Below are 18,451 nucleotides of genomic sequence, written 5' to 3'. Positions count from 1 at the left end.
GGGGGTCACGGATATTACAGCTGTCAAGAGGCTAAAATAGTAAAGCCCATCGCAAATCGAGTTGAACATTTTCAAATGCAAATAAAAAGAGATGCATCCAGAAGTAAATATTTTTGAATATGAGTTATTTCTATCAACTGATAGCAAGCTCAGTGGTATGAGGCCCGAACTTTGTCACAATTGAGACTCTCTCAACACCTCGTAAGTCAACCTCAACCGTCCTGACATACTCTCAGGCCGTGCACGAAGTCTCAGTGTTGTGGTTCACTGCTTTAAAGAGTTTATTTTGGTTTTGATAAGGGACATCTGCATCTTGGCAACAGCCAACACTGTTTTTTGAACTCAAGCTCCTTCAAAGAAGCGGCAGCACGCTTCCTTTCCCGTTCAATCCTCTATGCATAGGTCGTGTCTCTGCTTGTCCTTCTGCCGTGCGTTTACCCCATGGAGCATTTGAAGCATCCTCTTGGTCAGTTTTACAGTCAACGTCTGATTTTTCGAACCCCCTATGGGCTGCGAAAATGTCCGAACAGTCGAGAAGTCCTAAGAAATGAATGCATGTCTTTTACTGCCCTTAAGGGCTCAAATCGCCACAGGCACATCCGAAAAAGCTCAGAAGGCTGGCCAATACACTTATTAGGGAAACCGGTGTTTGTGCTGTGACAGGAGACGGCGTGTGCACATGTGTATAATGAAGGAATACATACATTATCCCGTGATAACTGCCCCTTCACACGCTTGTGAAGCTTCAGAGCAATACTTCTTGTATGCTTCACCACGTAACATTGCTGTATTGAGGGGAAGGTGACTTTCGGAAAACGGCATCACGCAACACTCAGTGCTTTCTGAGCTTCGAAGACAATCGCGAGTATTACACAGGTGGAGTTAGTGCCATTGCTGACAGCGACCAATTGATTTAATGAAAGACATGACACTAGACAGCAAGAAGCTTAATAGTGAACGTCGAAGCAGCTAGGCCTAGCGTTTCTGTGTGCGAGAGCACCGGTTAGAGGCATTGAGATAATCAAAATAGCAGCGGTGGTGGCTTTCATTAATGCCGTTTCGGACTTGTGGTCACTCCAAAAAGTCAGGAAAATCGGACGGTAAAGGGTTTTTGCGTCCGAAATTTCAGACGTTCTCATACTTGACTATAGGGTACGTGGTGATGTCGTGAAGCCATACGAATGATCGGACATGTGCCAAAAAGCAGGCGTCGACTGTACATTGCCAACTCCTCCAACCGACAACATGGCGTCAAAGCCGATTCATTACGATTCCTCACTGTTACTCGAGTGAGCATTAGTGCGACTTTCCTTCTTTTTCAATAAAATTACAGCTAATTTTCCTTGATAGAAGCAGAAATTCCCTGAGTTGTCGCTGAGTATTTTCAGACTACTCAAAATCCCTGAGAATACCCAGTTTTCCCGGTTGGTAGACACCCTGAAGAGGTCATGTGTTGGGCCGCCGCTGAGCAAAGGTATGGGCTTCATAGAGCATTCACTTACCAAGGCTGGTTGCGTGATGTAATGCTCTCTCCTAACGTTTTCCTTCCTCAATGAAAATGACTGCGCATCCCGTGACTCGATCATTGCTCAGCACACAGCCGGCTCTAACGGTAAATTGCAGGTGCAGTCCATGCCATTTCATTGTCAGATTTGGCATGATTTGTCACCTGTCAAAGATTCTGAAATCTTGAGGGTCACAGCAACTACACACAACGCTCACTCAAACCCCTCCATCATTCATCCGCCGTGGGCATGAATGCATTGAACTCAGTCATGATAATTTCAAGCCAGCCGTGAAAGTCCAAAGCTAGTCTTGTGAAAGGTTGCGCAAAACTACAAGAGGCTGATATCCGTCTCCCAATGACGTTGGCAACGAGGGGCCACCGAACGGCGTGTTGTGAACAACTTTATTGATTCGGCATGAAATCACAACATGAGTCGCCAACCTCCGATGAAGCAATGCCAATTAAGCCTAGTAGCCTGGGAGGTGTGGCAGGGTGTCTACCAAGTTGGCATTCCCAAATTCCCTGAGTTCTTCAGTTTTTCCCTGAGTGCCTCTGCAAAATTCCCTGAGTGATGCAGAACTATGTTTTATGTCAAGATGGGCTGAAACCATTTTGCCCGATGCTGTCACTCTCTAGTAAGCACATGAAGAAAATAAAAAAAAAACGACAATACAATTTGAATACTAAAGAGTAGTGTTTACATTATTCAAAAAGAGAATAGAAGGGAAGGGTTAGTCAAATGCACAGCAAATGTCTTAAAAAAAATTGCAAATAGTCAGACACACTCAAATATGACAAATAAAAGGGAGATGCGTACAGAAGCAAATATTTTTGAATATGAGCTATTTCTATCAACTGATAGCAAGGTCAGTGGTATGAGGCCCGAACTTTGTCACAATTGAGGTTCTCTCTCAAAGCTCCTAAGTCAACCTCAACTGTATTGACATACTCTCAGCCTGCGCACGAAGCCTCAGTGTTGTGTTTCACTGCTTCAAAGAGTTTGGTTTGGATGAGGGACATCTGCACCTCGGCATCAGCCAACACTGTTTTTTGAGCTCAAGCTCCTTCAAAACGATGGCAGCATGCTTCCATTCCCTTTCATTCATCGATGCGTAGCTCCTTTCTGTTGTTGTCCTCCTTCCGCCACTCCTTCGTCCCACGGACCATTTAAAGCATCTTGTTGGTCAGTTGCACAGTCCACATCCGAAGAATCGGCCAGTTAGAAAAAAAAAATGCATATCATTTGCAGCCCTTAAGGGCTCAAACCGCCGCAGACACATTCGAAAATACCCTGAAGGCCTGTCGATACACGTATTAGGCATATCGGTGCTCGTACTGTGACAGGAAATACCGGGTACACGTGTGTATAATTAAGGAATACGTACTGTGTCCCGTGGCAATAGCTCCTTCCCACGCTTGTTATGCTTCACTGCAATACTTTTGCGTATGCTTCACCAAGTAACATTTCTATACAGAGGCGAAGCTGACTTTCGGGAACCGGCATTATACAATGCACCGTGCTTACGAAGCTTCCAAGCCAATCGTGCGGACCGCAGAGGCGGAGTCCATGCCATTGCTGACAGCAGCGAATTCTTTAAAGAAACGGCACCCAATGACAAGAAGCTTCATAGCGAACATCGAAGCCGCTAGGCCTAGCGTTTCCACAGTGGTGGCTACAGCTGCCAGCGGATCTGCTTGTAAGAGCGCCGGTTCGAGGCGGCGAGGTAATCAAAATGCCAGCGGTAGTGGCTTTGATTAATGCCATTTCGGACCTGCGGTCGCAGCAAAACGTCTGGAAAATCGGACGGCGAAGAGTTCTTGCGTCAGAAATTTCAGACATTCTGATACATTGACTCTATCGGGCATGTGGCGGTGCCACAAAGCCGTCCAAATTATCAGGAATCCGGAAAACCGGTCGTTGACAGTACACTGTTAACTCCGCCAGCCGACGACAGGGCGTCAAAGACGATTCATTACGATTCCTGTCTGTTACTCGAGCCAGCATTACCGCGACTTTCGACCCTTTCAATAAAATTACAGCTAATTTTCCCTGATAGAGGCACAAATTCCCTGAGTTTTTCCAGATTACTCAAAATCCCTGAGAATTCCCGGTTTTCCCAGTTGTTAGACACCCTGTGTGGCCATTGTGGCAATAACTGCAAGCCATCGCAGAACGCTTGCCGCTAATATGTCTGTACAGGTGGCTCATCAATAATCTGTGCCGAGATCACACTTGCGAGTTGGATTGATGGCTGTTGAAGCGGCACAAAGTTCTTATCACATATTCAACATGATTCGTGGCTAGTTGGCCCAATCTTCACAAATGCTTTCGCACTTTATGAAATATGCACTGCTATTGTTGCCGTTTCCTCTCTCCATGTCGCATTATCATTTCAATCGGTCCTGTCAATCTAAACGAACCTTGAACCAACAGAGGTGGTCACGGCCAATGCAGCTCCATTTTGCGAATTTCGGCGTTTGGGCACGGTGTGTGCGATCCAACATCAAGCCGATGGCGGGAAGAGCTTGCAGTGATAAAGCCCACTACCACGTCAGCTGGGCAGCTCACTCACAGCGTGCTTGGCGCTCTTTTTGCTCTGAAAACTGCAGACTAAGGTGCACACACAACTGCACACTGGCCACTTGGAGAGATTTATAGGCATGCTTTGGTCACAACTAAGGAGGGAGGTGGTGCTGACTATGCCGGTGATGCATACGATGATGCGGCGGGCCACATCTCCCTTTCTTTAGTTAAAGAAAATGACTGTTTCAGAAACTTTACGTGCGTCGTGGCTTTCGCCACTGTCTTGAGCTTTGCCTTAGTGCCACGGGGTTGGGGTCCAAGTAGGCTGTGGCATCATCATATCTGTTGATGTGGGGCTGTGGGAGTGGATGCACACTTTAAAAAGTTTAACACCCCTTCTTCCTTCTTCTGTTCGCCAAATTTATTGTTCGTAGCAACCTGGGTCTTCTGTGACCATGACTGCTAGGGACCACTTGGAGGTTGGGCTGCCGAACACTGCCACCGCAGACCCAGGGTGCAGATGCTTCAGGTCTCTTGTACCTTGGTTATAGTATGTCTGTTGGATCTCCTTAAGTCTTGCAGTCACCTGCTGGGGTGGTACTGCCTCGGGCTCTAGAAGCTTGGTATGCATAGGCAGCTGTGTCCTTGTCATTCTTCTCATCAGACGCTGGACTGGAGACTGTAGGAGCTTATCTCTTTGCATCTTTTTCCACTCCAGTAAAAAATAATAATAATAATAAATTATGGGGTTTTACATGCCAAAACTACGATTTGATTACGAGGCATGCTGTAGTGAGGGACTCCGGAAATTTGGACCACACGGGGTTCTTTAATATGCACCTAAATTTATGCGCACGGGTGTTTTCGCATTTCGCTTCTCCACCCAAGTAGTATGCTGCAGAACTGTGTCGTGCCGTAGGGTGTCTTGCCCAGAAGCATCTTCGCCTCTTTGACGGCTTCCTGTACCGGTAGTGCGGGCTCAATGTAGTGTGGACGATATCACATAGCTTCACGTATTCAGCAAACTTGTGGCTGTTAGGCGAGGGCACGGGTCCTAGAGACTGAAAAATCACAGAAAAATCCCTTTTTTGAAAATGTTATTTTTAGATTCTACAGTATGTGATGCATTATTTCAGAAATTTTCATGCATCTTGGACCAAATTTTGGTCGTAATGGCGTTTTATATCACGTCGGCGAGCTCTATTTTTCCTGATAAACGTGCAAAAAAGGGCCTTTTTCCGTGACGCGCAGTAGCCGTTCTAAGTTTCCGATCGCAGCCATCTTGGTCTTGCTTGAATGAGAAATTCTTCTTGTATAGTTTGCACCACCGCTACTCTATTTGCAGAATGGCTACGAAGAAAAAGTCAGCAAAAGAGTTGCCCCGAAGCACAATTCCATTTGTTGACCGAGACATGTGAACGTAAACACTCCATGCCATTGGCATAGTTTCACTGTTGTCTGCCCGGGCCACTCAGGCGTGTGCTATGCTGCACGAAACGATGTCTAGTTCAGTTTGCTACGAACAATAAATTTGGCGAACAGAAGAAGGAACAAGGGGTGTTAAACTTCTGAAAGTGTGCAGTAGCTTTAAAAGATGCCAACAATAGTTTTTACTCTACCAAGCATTGCAAAAGCTTCCCCCTGACAGCAGAATAGGCTTAGCAGATGAAAACAGTCTTGGCAGCAGCCGGTGTTCATGCGGCATTCCAGCGCAACTACTGCAATCCAACGACTTGGAGAAGGCGAAGAAGGCTCAAGAAAAACTGCAAGACTTTGCTTCAACGCTGGCTACCAATAAAAAATCGGGTTTTCTCGCTCACGCTGATGCCACCGTGGCTGGCTCGGATGCAATGCAGACGCAATTCATTATGCTAAGCCCCGATTCTATAAAGGCTCTGCTGTCTTCTATGAAATGCAACTTCCGGTGCAGCAGTGGGCAAAGGGGAACGTGACTGCGGTCTCACCATAGAGGTAATCATCTCGTGTGCAATCTGCGACGATGCCACATCAGTGCGGAGTTCGCCGCGCAAGTGGCGGCTAAACGTGCACCCCGTTTTTTGTGAACAATCTGGCTGTGTGCAAAATGCGGAGCACTGGTAATTGGCAAACAACATTAAATGACATTTATTTGGATCAAAGTTATTCATCTTGTGCGCTATCTGTGTTGATGCCATGTCGACCAAACGCGCGACCCATTCTTCATGAACAATCTGCTACATGTGAAATGTGGAGTACTGGCAATTGGCAAATGACACACTGTTTTCTTTTTGTTCTTTTTCTATTTTTTTGATAATAAACGTTTCACACTGCGGCACACATACTAGGGGATGTGCCAGCGGCATGTTAGCTTGTTACAACTGGTGACATGCACATACTTCATTATATTCCTGAATAAATCCAGTTCTCTGTGTTTTTCTCAATTTTCTCAAAACTAACTTTTTACTCAGCCTGCTTATTTGTGGCAACACTATCTCTAGATCTAGGTCAGCTACAGTTGTATTTTTTTGTTATATGGAGCTAAATGCATAATGGTTGAAGTGCCACTAGCAGATACAGAAGTGTTGCAAGCCATACTGTAAACAGTGAACTTTGATGATCTGCTATATTGCCAATTCTTGTTGGATTTGAAAACTGCTTGCAGCAGTTCATACCTTAAACATTCTGCGGCCCACTCATGCAATATTATAGCTTTCTGCCCAATATTTTTTGCCTATTGTCTCCACAAACAACAGTAATGGACTTTTAATTATCTCCATAAATTTTTACTCTAAGAAAAATTATCACATTTTTGTAATCAGCTGAAAAAGCTGAGTAAGACCATGTCTTCTAATTAATTTGGTCTAAAATTAAGTAAGACAGCTCTATACACCATGTCCCCCCTTGAAGGACCCCTCACCACGTCTAGCCATTTTGAGCTGACAAGCGTAGAGCACACAAAGCGCAGTAACGATCTTGTCTGCAAAGTACTGCATCGCAAAGCTGTGGAAAGACCTGAAGTTAGAAACCGAACGCCGTTTTCCCTTCTCCTTGCGGCCACTGCTCTCCAAGCCGCAGGATGACATACATGTGCTAAAGCGCCTACGTATACATCTTCATGCTATGACGTCGCTCGTGGTGACACATGACTTTGAGAATTATTCAAGGCAACATCTCCTCTTTGTGTAATCTGTTGCTGCAATAGACGAATCAAAGCTTAGAGAAATAATAAAACACACAAACCATATGTCTGAGTGTTTTTTGTTTCATTTCCCGCTCCAGCAAGAGAGACGTACAGTGGAACCCCGGTTATACGTCCCCCGGTTTTGCCACAGATTAGCACAGTCCCGGCGAAGTCCCCATAGAAGCAATGCATTAAAAAACCCTGGTTATCCGATGCAATTTTACGCCTGACCCCCATTATACGATGACCCTCACAAAGCGCGGGACGGAACGGCGGACAAAAGAAAAGTGCCGCAGGTCTCTTTCCTTGCGCCGTTTCTCTGCATGCGGAGCGTTTGACACCGCTTGACCGGTTCCCTCCGGCACAGCTTTTTTCCCTGCCTCGTATCATCGTTCGTTTCCCTCTCCCCCCCCCAATTAGACCATCATTGTAATTCTAGCTCTACTGTTACAAAAGTTATTGCGATATATAATGTGGTGGTTATGAAGCTCAAAGTTCTTATCTGTTGTACAGTAGAACCCCGCTGTTACGTTCCTCACTGCTGCGTTTTCCCGGCTGCTACGTCGTTTTCATCCGGTCCCGGCATAGCTTCCATAGGAACCAATGTATAAGGAACCCCGCTGTTACGTTGTAGCTGTGAAAACGTTCCCGCATGATACGTCGCAACTTAGCACCCCGAACCCGCCTGGGCTAAAGTAGACAACGCGCTCCAACCGCCATTTTGGCTTCTGACGAGTTTTGGCTGGGCTTGGCCGGGCTTGGCTATGGAACTGGCTGCAAGAAGCCGCACGCCAGTTCGAGAGGCCGCATGAGGCCGCCACTAAGTGGCCATTCGTGAAAAATGATCTTACTATCATCACTGTGATTACGGTCACCGCTTGGTTGTTGGACGGGTCAACTCACGGAGGAAGGAAACTCGGGAGAGGCCCTGACGTCACTCTTTGCGAAGCTAAAGCGAAACTTGAAGTTGGCGTTGCTCGTGGCGTTGCTCCGCCTATCGGGCCTGCTCTCCTCTCTTGTTTACGTTTCTCCCACGCCGCGCTGCGCGCAACCGGGCTGCTCGGACGCGCGCGCTCCGCAGCAGTACTAAACAATCGTTAGCACGTTGGCATGATTACGCCAAAGAGGGCAAAATTTTCCGCGGATATTCGTTCGTCCGTTGCCATTGCCGTGGCGCGGTGACGACAAGGAGCACGAGCCGCATGATGCCGGGGAGTTGCCAAATCCTAGCTTTGGAGAAGCCGTCACGGCTCTGGACCTCCTCCGCAGGTACGTCGCACCTCACAGCGACGCTGACAGCAATGCGGCCTTCCAGGGTATTGAGAAACGTGTGGCGATTTATAGCGAGCGAAAGAAACGGCAAGCCACCATTCTAGACTTTTTTAAGTCCTAAGCGCACTCTGTGGAAATAAATTGTCTATAGTTGAAGCTGCACTATTTTCATTCATTTTCGGAGCTTTCCTCACTGTTGCGTTTTCCCGGCTGTTACGTTTTTTTCCCGCGGTCCGGTGAAAAACGTATGAACGGGGTTCCACTGTATTGCCACAAAAAATTCCAGCATAAGGGATATCATATTTTATTAATTTTATCGTATGTAGAAACTCATAAGCTTTTGAATGCAACAAGAATAATTGAAATCGGACTATTACATCAAAAGATACTGTGGGCAACAGCATGTGTCATAGAAGAAATGCAGCTTTTGAGAAAACGCAAAACGAAATTCCAGGACATGATCTAGATTTATTCTTAGCAATTAAAGCAAGAAATTCAAGTCCACCTTGCACTAGAAGCCACCAGGCACATAATCACCATCGCTCTCTTTCATGCGCCTCTTCTTTATGGTATGCATGAACTTTTATGCTCTGGCGTGCTTCTTGTCAGACGCCACTAGCCGGTGCTGGTCTTTTTCAGCACATCTTTGAACTGCTGTGCTGCCTTGGCTCAAGTGTGCTTACGTCGCCGCAAATGGCACAGTATATGGCACAGTTCACCCCTGGTTTCACGGCCACTCCATATTCCCGGCCGCCCTTTAACACGTTCAAAGGGCCACGGCAGAATTCGCATTTTGCGCACCGAAGCAGGTGATTTAGAGCCGCTAGGCTTAGAATCATAAACGCAGTCCTGCTCGCCGCTGCTTCAAGGGAATCTGCGATAAGTGACTGCCCTCGGCGGGTAGCTGATAACGAAAACAGCTTCTGTCATTCCTCCTCCGCACGACGTTCAATTGCCACTTGTTCGGCTTCTGTGATGAGAAGCGTATCGACGCATGTTGCCCTTGATGTGCTGCTGGCCGCAGGCATCGCATGCGCGGCCGTAGCTTCGGTAGCTGCCATTCGCTCGCTGGCGCATGTCACTGTGCTGGTCGCAGTCACTGCCGCTTCATCCAACGCCACTTGGGGTATCCGAGAACATCGCTTGCAATTTTTTCCCGAAAGCATGAGCCATCGCGAACTTCCGTTGATCGCCAGCCATCGTGCGTCCAAACCATGTCTAACATCGCTGCGGTCTAACATGGCGTCTTGCATTGTCGGAGAAACGAAACTCCCGGTCGTCCAATCAGAGATCAGGATTTATCCCACGTGGTACAAAGGCGCCAATGCCGTGCGAATATTCCCCCTTTTTTTGAAAGCATGTACCTTCATAGTAGCCAGACTTGGTGCCCTTTTCCCACTAAAACGGAGTGTAGAAGGATCCAGCTTTCGAATGATTCCAAAATGGTCGCGCTGCGGGTAACGGTTGGCATAGACGAAGGCACTGGATTCACCTCTTTTAGAGGGGCGTTTGCGAGCGAAAGCGGTGATGAAGTTGACTTTAGAGTGCAATAACAAAATAAGTACTGATCAGAACGCGTTATTATTGCAGCAATAGATTCTCTAGGACGTCTAGATTGCGAAAAAAAATTGTTGCAAAAAGTTGATTTCTTATGGATTTTTTGGGCCAGAAGACTCATGTCTCCCCTTAACGCAGTGACCTATCTGTGTACCTGTCAGATAAGGAGTTAACCTTCCCAAGAAAGTGAATTGCAATTGTCTAATGGCAATGAGTTTTCAGAACAAGGGTCACTGAAAATAAACCTTTCTTGGTACTTAGTGCTTGCCTGTCATCCTGTTTCTTTGTCCGTCTGTGTTTTTCTGTGCTACTATTTGTGATAATGTCAAACCAACATGCCCAAACAGCCGCAAATATGTGGGAGCAGACCTGAGCCTGGGCGGCACGTGGAGGCCAGGGCAGCGAGCAAACAACGACTGCCACAGATGTACGGCACGGTCATGGACCTGACCACGAGAATGCCCCAGGGCCGCCTCGAGCAGAGGAGTCAGCGCACACAGCAGGTAGTCATCCCTCGGGCCCGCTGTGCACTGGGAGGACAGAGCCCCACACAGGGCCAACCAAACAGGCTCTACCTGCAAGATGGGGGATGTAAGGGAAAGCAGCGCTTGATCTCATTTCATTTATTTCCCCTTGAGGGGGAACGCGGCTTTCGCATTGCGAAAAATTGCCCAAAAAATTGATTTTTTGAAAATCCCATTTTCAGTTTCTACCACCCTCTTTCTATCTGATATCCAAATATCATTACTGTAAACCACTTAGAAGTGCTCTAAAAAATTCGTTTTATCAGCCAAGGTGCCGAAAGATATCGCGGAAATCAAGAAAGAACAGCGTTTTTCAAGCCACAATATCTCCGGAACGGCGCGACTGAGGGCCGCTCATCATGGTCTCATTGGAAAGCACATTTCTCAGTCTTCAAATCTGTCGCTTCAGCTATCTCTTCCATACAGAAATAAGCGCACAAAAAGCAAATGATTTAAGGTCATGTTGGAGTCTGCGATTGGCCGCACCCGCCACGTGACTCTAGCGCGGTTCGCCATTGGTCCGGCGCTCACGTCGTCTGCTCAGCTCTTTGCGCCTCGGGAGTCTGGACGTCTCCACTCGCCGTAATCTCGACGTGTCAAAACGGGCGCTACACGGGCATCGTGGTAGTGTGGCCGGTCCCTATGTTTGTGGACGTTTCAGACTCTCGGCTAGCATTCCAAGCATTGGCGACGCGGATTTCGCGACCAAGGTTCACGCGCGGAATCCTCGGAATCCTTTCAGCACACGGTGTTTGGAATTCGTGAAAAGGCACATAGCGCACGCAATCCTCGGGCACACGGCTAAACGTTTCGCGTCTAGGGAGTTTCCGACTCTGCGATCAAGCACGTCACGCGCTGACTTTTCGGACCCTCGCCTAAGCATTTCGCGCGTCGGCACCTCGGACTGCGCGGCTAGGTACTGCGCGCGTCAGCACCTCGAACTGCGCGACTAAGCACATCGCGCGTCGGCTCTTTCTATCTGCGGCTAGGCATTTCGCACATCGGCACCTCGGACCCGCAACTAAGCATATTGCGCAATCACTCTACTATCATATTGTCACGATAGCTCATAACAATATGTATCATACCACTCCTTCATAAAGAGAACCTCATCATGAGCTCTGCTCACTAGGCCACTTGGGCTGGCACAGACACCTGGCTGCAGAAGTGATTGAGGCATCATACAAAAAGTAGAATTCTGGAAAGCACCTAGCAGCTGCAAATCTATCACTGGCTTTCTGATCCTAAGTTCTACAGCCATTGTCAACTAAAGATGACTTGGGAGGCTGCTGACACTCGGAGCCTTCATTCAGTAACATGGTCGATTTTACCAAAAGGAAAAAAAAATACCTCTCCGATTGTACTGAAGATTGCTATCGATCAGGCGGCCTGCCTGAAGGTATACTGGAACTATATTCACGCCCACACAGTTCTGCACATCACTTGGTTTGAAACTTAGGCACCATGCTCTTTGTAGAGCAGCAGCAGCAGCAAAGGATGCCTTATAAAAAGAAAAGGGGGAGGGGGGAAGTGCACCAGACTAGAGGCCACATGTACAAGAAGCCCCACATCAGAAAACACCCCAAATACTACAAATTTGGTACCTCCTAGAGAATTGAGGAGTAGGTGAAACTTTGAGAGCCGTTTTCTCAAAACTGTTTTTCTGCCTTTCTGCTCAGTTTCTGGAGCTGATTTCTTTGTTACCGTTAAACATATTCTGACTCCATTTCTAGGTCATGTTCCTTGGGCTACAATGCAGGTCGTGAACCTGAACTTCGTCACAAAATGAGATTCTCTCTCAACAGCTCGTAAGTCAACCTCAACTGTCCTGACATACTCTCAGCCCGCGCACGATGCCTCATTGTTGTGTTTCACTGCTTCAAAGAGTTTATTTTGGTTTGGACGAGGGTCACTTGCATCTCGACATCAGCCAACACTGTTTTTTGAGCTAAAGCTTCTTCAAAATGGCGGCAGCACACTTCCCTTCCCGTTCATTCCTCAATGCGTAGGTCCTTTCTGTTCTTGTACTCCTTTCGTCACTCGTTCGCCCCACGGACCATTTGAAACATCTTCTTGGTCAGTCGCACAGTCCACGTCCTAGTCTTTGAACTGCCTAGGGGCCGCGAGAACATCCGAAAAGTCGGCCAGTTGGAAAAAAATAAATGCATGTCCTTTACTGCCCTTAAGGGCTCAAGCCTCCACAGGCACATTCGAAAACGCTCTGAAGGCCTGTCGGTACACGTAGTAGGCATATCGGTGGTCATACTGCGACAGGAAATACGTGTGTATAATTAAGGAATACATACTGTGTCCCCAGGCAATAGCCCCTTCCCACGCTTGTTACGCTTCACTGCAATACTTTCGCGTATGCTTCACCAAGTAACATTTCTGTAAGGAGGCGAAGCTGACTTTCGGGAACCGGCATTAAGTAACGCACCATGCTATCCAAGCTTCTAAGCCAATCGCGAGGACCGCAAAGACGGAGTCCGCGGCATTGCTGACAGCAGCGAATTCTTTCAATAAAAAACACGGCACCCAACGGCAAGAAGCTTCATAGCGAACGTCGAAGCAGCTAGGCCTAGCGCTGCTGCAAGCGGTGGCTACGGCTGCCGGCGGATCTGCGTGTGAGAGCGCCGGTTTCAGGCGGCGAGGTAATCAAAATGGCAGCAGTGGTGGCTTTAACGCTGTTTCGGACCTGCGGTCACGGCAAAACGTCCGGAAAATTGGACGGCGAAGAGTTCTTGCGTCCGAAATTGCAGACGTTCACATACACTGACTCTATGGTGTACGTGGTGGTTCCACGAAGCCATCCAAATTATAGGGAATCTGGAAAGTCGGTCGTTGACAGTACACTGTTAACTCCTCCAGCCGACGACAGGACGTCAAAGATGATTAATTACGATTCCCGTCTTTTTCGAGCCAGCATTAGCGCGACTTTCGACCCTTTTAATAAAATTACAGCTAATTTTCCCTGATAGAGGCACAAATTCCCTGAGTTTTTCCAGATTACTCAAACTCCCTGAGAATTCCCGGTTTTCCCGGTTGGTAGACACCCTGTCATGTACGACGGATAAATCCACGATTGAAAATTCACTTCCGCTGTCGTTGACGTCCTCTCTCGTGTCGACACCCAGCAGCTTGAACTTTCGTTCCATTGCAGATTGCGACGCCAGGCACGTTTTCCGGCGCTCGCTGCGTGCTCTACTTTCTTCAGTTGTGAAAGAAACAGTGCCTGCATGATCTGTGCCAACACGCATGGCGTGGGCGGACGAAGTGTTGATGCTAGACGTGCCAGTTTGCAGCTCGGAACTCGATCCGGTAGAATGTCCAGGCAGACCAACAACAGGCAACTCTGCGAGTATGACAGGCCTAGCCACCTTCCGTCGCGCATTCCACCGCCGCTTGATGCGTAGTAGCCTTGAGACGACCATCTTTTCCAGCCATCAGGGCAGCAAAATGAACACCTTATCAAACGTCGCGAAGCAAGGGGCTGAACAAATGTAGAGAACATAGACAGTGGCGCGATGAAACCAGAGATATACAAACGCAGCGAAAGCCGAGAGCGGTCGAGCGCGTGCCAAAGAGCGCCAGACCAATAGGAGCGAGGCGCGTGGGGGGCGAGCGCGCTTTGGCCAATCGGCGGCACGGACGCATCCTTCAGAAATGACGCCCTTCACCGACGCCATTTTGAACTGGCGCAAAATGCGCACGAAGAAAACCGCGTTCGCAAATGGCGACGGCGCGAAGTTTGAACATTTTTGACCAAATTTTGCTGATTTCGCTTTCACCCTGGCCTCTTTAAGGGGGGACGCGGGGATCAGATCGCGAAAATCCCAAAAAAGATTGATTTTTGGCAACGACGCGTTTCGGTATCTGCAATGCCTAATCTACATTGTATCAATATGGTTTAACTGAAAACGCACTAACAGTGCCCGAAAAAAATTAATTTATCAGTGCGTAGGGCGAGAAAACAGCTTTAAATCGCGTAAAATCACCGCAGTTCGCGGAGCCCTAACTCGTCTTTCCCGCCACCGAACGCCGCCATCTTGGTATCGTTCGAACGCTCGAAGTTTCGCCATTCCGTTTCTGAATTCTTCGGTCGTCGCCATCTTGTAACAAACGCACAAACACAAAAGAAGCGCGGGTCTGCTAAGGGCGGTCACACGGGCCCTGCGATGAAAGCGGGCCTCCGATTGGTTGCCGTACTGAAAGGCGTCTCGCCATTGGTTGCTGCTGCAGCAGCGGGCAAACTGGCAACCACAGCGGACGGCAGTTGTCTGCTTTGAAAACCACGCCGGCGTCGTTCTTCGCTTGACACTCGCAGAATTCGGATTTATGAAAGCTCCCAGGTCAGTGATGGATCGTCGCTCGTTCGAAAAGAACTTTTAAATGAAGCATGCCTTCGGAAAATGGAAGCGCAAGCCTCCTACGGCGAGAAAAAGACGGCGGCCAGCGGGAGAAGCGGAGAACCCGACTGAACACGCGGATAACGTGCCGCGTTATCTTGCACCGTGCTATTCCAGCAGCGAAGCCGACAATCGCCCTGTGACATCGATACTGATAACTAAGCCACCGGAAGACGTGCCAATGGAGGCTCTCGCACCTGTGCGTACGGCCGCGCGAGTCAGCAACCGAGATCGCGTTGTTGGAGGCGACGCGGGTCGAAGGTCTCCATCGCCGGCAGAGACTGTGTGCGTTTCCGATGCATCGTGCGACAGGGACACGCAGCCTGCGAGTGAGCCCCAACCGTCGACGAGCTACATACTGTATGGTGACTCAAGGCTCACCAGACGAATCGTCGCACGATTCAGACGCACCTCGAGCCGCGTTTTGTGTCAGCGGTGACTGCAGAAGCGCAGGCATGCAGCGTTCGCGAATCCCTTCGCGCAGTGTCAGCGACTGAGCGGAAGCAGCGATGCCAAGAACAAATTTAGGCCCCTTGTGACTGCGAGTTCATTATTATGCCTGTTTCCGCGATGAACTCTTTGATCGCTAAAGCTCTGTGCCCTAGATGCCAACAGCGTTCTGTGGTTGTACACTGCGATACCAGGCTCGGCCTGGCAGTGAAAATGGTGGTCATGCACTACTCCAAACGGCGCAAGAAAAGGATAAAGAACGCCTGAAGAAGGCATCCAAAGCCCACCAAATAAAGAGGCAAAGGTGTAAGAAGATGCCCGACAGCAATGATTCAAAATATTACAGCCCTGGTGCTTTTTAATAAATTTGCAGTGCTTTTAAAACTTTGCAAACTTTGCAGCCAGTTTTCTCAATTGCATTTTTTTTGTCAATCACCTCGCTCGTGGAAAGCGTAGCACAACAATGGCTTGACTGATTTTGGTCCAGTTTGTTTTGCTGTGATCCACAAGCTGTGCTGTACTTAAAGACAGTCTTGAAATGTTTCTTTATCTTTCCATTATTTAATTATTTCACAATTACTACATGGCTCCATGCAGTGATGCACAGTCATGTGCATGTTATGTTGAGCAAAAAATTATTAGCGCACTAAAAAAAAAATCGAACACTGTCTTGATGTAGATTAGACATCTGGGCAAACATGCAAAGTATTTCCAGCTCCCTATCATGTTTCGTTACTGTGCCAGGCTTTCCACAAGCAAGGAACTTATAAATTCTTATAAAACAAAAACTAATTAAGATATCCTGATGAAATTTTAGAATTGTCTCTTTATTGCAATGTGCAGTGTGTGTGCCAAATTTCAGCCCTTTCTGTCAAGAAACAAAAAAGTTAATTCTGATCCCCTCCTCCCCCCTTAAGCGCGACTTTTTATTATTTTCCGATTAGATTTAGCTTCTAGATTTCGCGGAGGGATTCTTGAATGTAAAAACATAGCGAAAATGCACTTTCCCAAAAATCAACTTTCTTGCGATTTTTTTCCATTTCAAGACCCGCGTCCCCCCTTAGAGGCACTAAGGCATTATATAAAAAGAGACTTGGCTACACATTCTGAAAGCTCACGAAAACACAATACAGAAAAACCTCGTTAAACTGTACAGCCTCTCCACCTTGTGGGTTTCCGCAGAACTATTACGTCAGTAGTTTCGTTTTAAAAGTAGTAAAGTCAAATCCCCAACTCAGCGGCCATTGAACACAACGCATTTTGTATCTGCATAAATTGTACCAACTTATTGCTTACGTATCGGATAAGGAGTATGGTTTCCACTTCTCATTGTGCAGTCACGGTGGTGTGTCATCCCCATCGGGTGGCTCGGAATAACAACAAACCTCAGAAATTGGAACGGCCCCCAAGCGCCCTGTATGTTTGCGCGTGAAGCCACATCAACATCAACATCATTTTGGCGTCGTGCCAGAGCATTGTGGCGTCGTGTAAGCTAGGGCTTACACGACGCCACATGAGTTTTAGGCCACAGAATATGAGCATTTGACAGTATGCAAGCAACCATTGTTGTGTGGGCGCTATCAGAGCTGTTCAAAAATAATTTCATTGTAGAGACTTCGACACCTACTCCCCGTGATGTGATGTGCCGTCGCGACGATTCAATCTTTTTTTTCTTCTAAATTCTTTGACCTTTCAATATTATTTCTCGTGTTGCGTCGCACTGCATGTTTATCGGTGTTCTCAGCATGCAATTTCCCGCTGCTCCTTTTTTGTAATCCAGTGCATTTTTTTTTTAAATGTGCTTCTTACCGCTGCCTTTCCACTCCACTGAACTTGCCAGTATCTATAGCACCGACAAGTTCATAGACCAAACCGTCATGACATTAGTCGGGCAGTGGACTCGGGCGAGCGTCTCAGTGCGAGTTTTCAGAACATCGCAGACCGGGCGCCGTAGCAGAAATCTTCCTCGCGTCTGTGCTTGCTGCATACCCAAGTTGTAGCCGATGGCTGTTAGCCGGTTTTATGTTTCGCGAGCCAAGCTTCACGCAGCTTCTTGTCCTGCGGCTACGTGTGAATAAGGCTGACACCGGCCTCCGTTACGTGCGTCCGGCCCTGCGGCACCGAGCAGTAGCCTACCATGTTGCGCGCCTTCAAGGGCAGCCACTACCTATTGTAGTGCTTTGAAGCGTTGTAAAGGAGACACTCGAAGCGGGAAAATTTCGCCACTAAATGAGGACCGCAGCGTACGAGGGAATTCAAACTCATTTTCAGCTCGCTTCGGCATGCCCGATGCAGCCGACGCGGCCGCTATGTCTACTTGATCCATCCTAGCACGTCATGCCGACGGTGGCGCCAGCTTTTCCAGTGGTGGAGCTCGAGGCCAATAACAGCGAGGTCCGTATTCGCTTGGGCGAGCGCAGCCTTCACGTTGTCGGTCAAGTGCCCACAGTAAGAGTAGACGACAAGGAGCCATTTCTTTGTCAAAAGGGCTCCTGGACGCCGTCGCCACACAATCTTAACCCACTCTTCCACCATCGGACCCGTCATCCACCCATTCTCATTTGCCCGCACAATGACATTTCTTGGGAAAGTTTCTCGAGCAGGCAGTGTCTTCCTTTTAAATATCCTATAAGGAGGGAGTTTATGTCTATCAGCTGTGCAGCACAGCATCACAGTTCTGTGCTGCTTCTCGTAGCCCGCAGAGCGCACCTTCACCTCCTTGATACACAGCCATTTGGTCCGCGTTGCCGATTTGCCCAAGGTTGTAGCCTGCCGCTTCTCTCTTTCGCAGCACATAGCGCTGAAAAGCTATCAGCTTTTCTTCGAAATCACGTGGCAACTTCTGGGTGATTGAAGTGCGACATCGGAGGCTGAAGCCAAAGCGTTTCATGAATTTCTGAAGCCAGCCCCGGCTAGCTTTGAAATCTTTTGGCGTTAGGCCTCGCTCCCTCGAAAGTTCCCTTGCTTTTGCTTGGAGCATTTCTGATGTAACTGGAAGGGCAGCTGCTCTCTGCCTCCGAACAAAGTCTGCCAAAACTGTCTCCACTTCGT

At 48.1% G+C, this 18,451-nt stretch overlaps 1 protein-coding gene across 2 annotated transcripts in view; it reads right to left on the bottom strand.

The window, feature by feature from the left end:
• Window positions 1–18,451, bottom strand: part of LOC126539816 (uncharacterized) — a 212,396-nt gene that overhangs the window by 80,110 nt on the left and 113,835 nt on the right. For both annotated transcript variants that reach the window (XM_055075745.1, XM_055075746.1), the window contains exon 21: window positions 10,390–10,595. In XM_055075745.1, the coding sequence (XP_054931720.1) occupies window positions 10,390–10,595 (206 nt within the window). The remainder of the gene's footprint in view (window positions 1–10,389; window positions 10,596–18,451) is intronic.

Source organism: Dermacentor andersoni, chromosome 2, assembly GCF_023375885.2.
Source record: "Dermacentor andersoni chromosome 2, qqDerAnde1_hic_scaffold, whole genome shotgun sequence".
Lineage (NCBI taxonomy): Eukaryota > Metazoa > Arthropoda > Arachnida > Ixodida > Ixodidae > Dermacentor > Dermacentor andersoni.
Note: the sequence above shows the minus strand (reverse complement) of the source record. Positions and strands in the feature narration are given on the sequence as shown.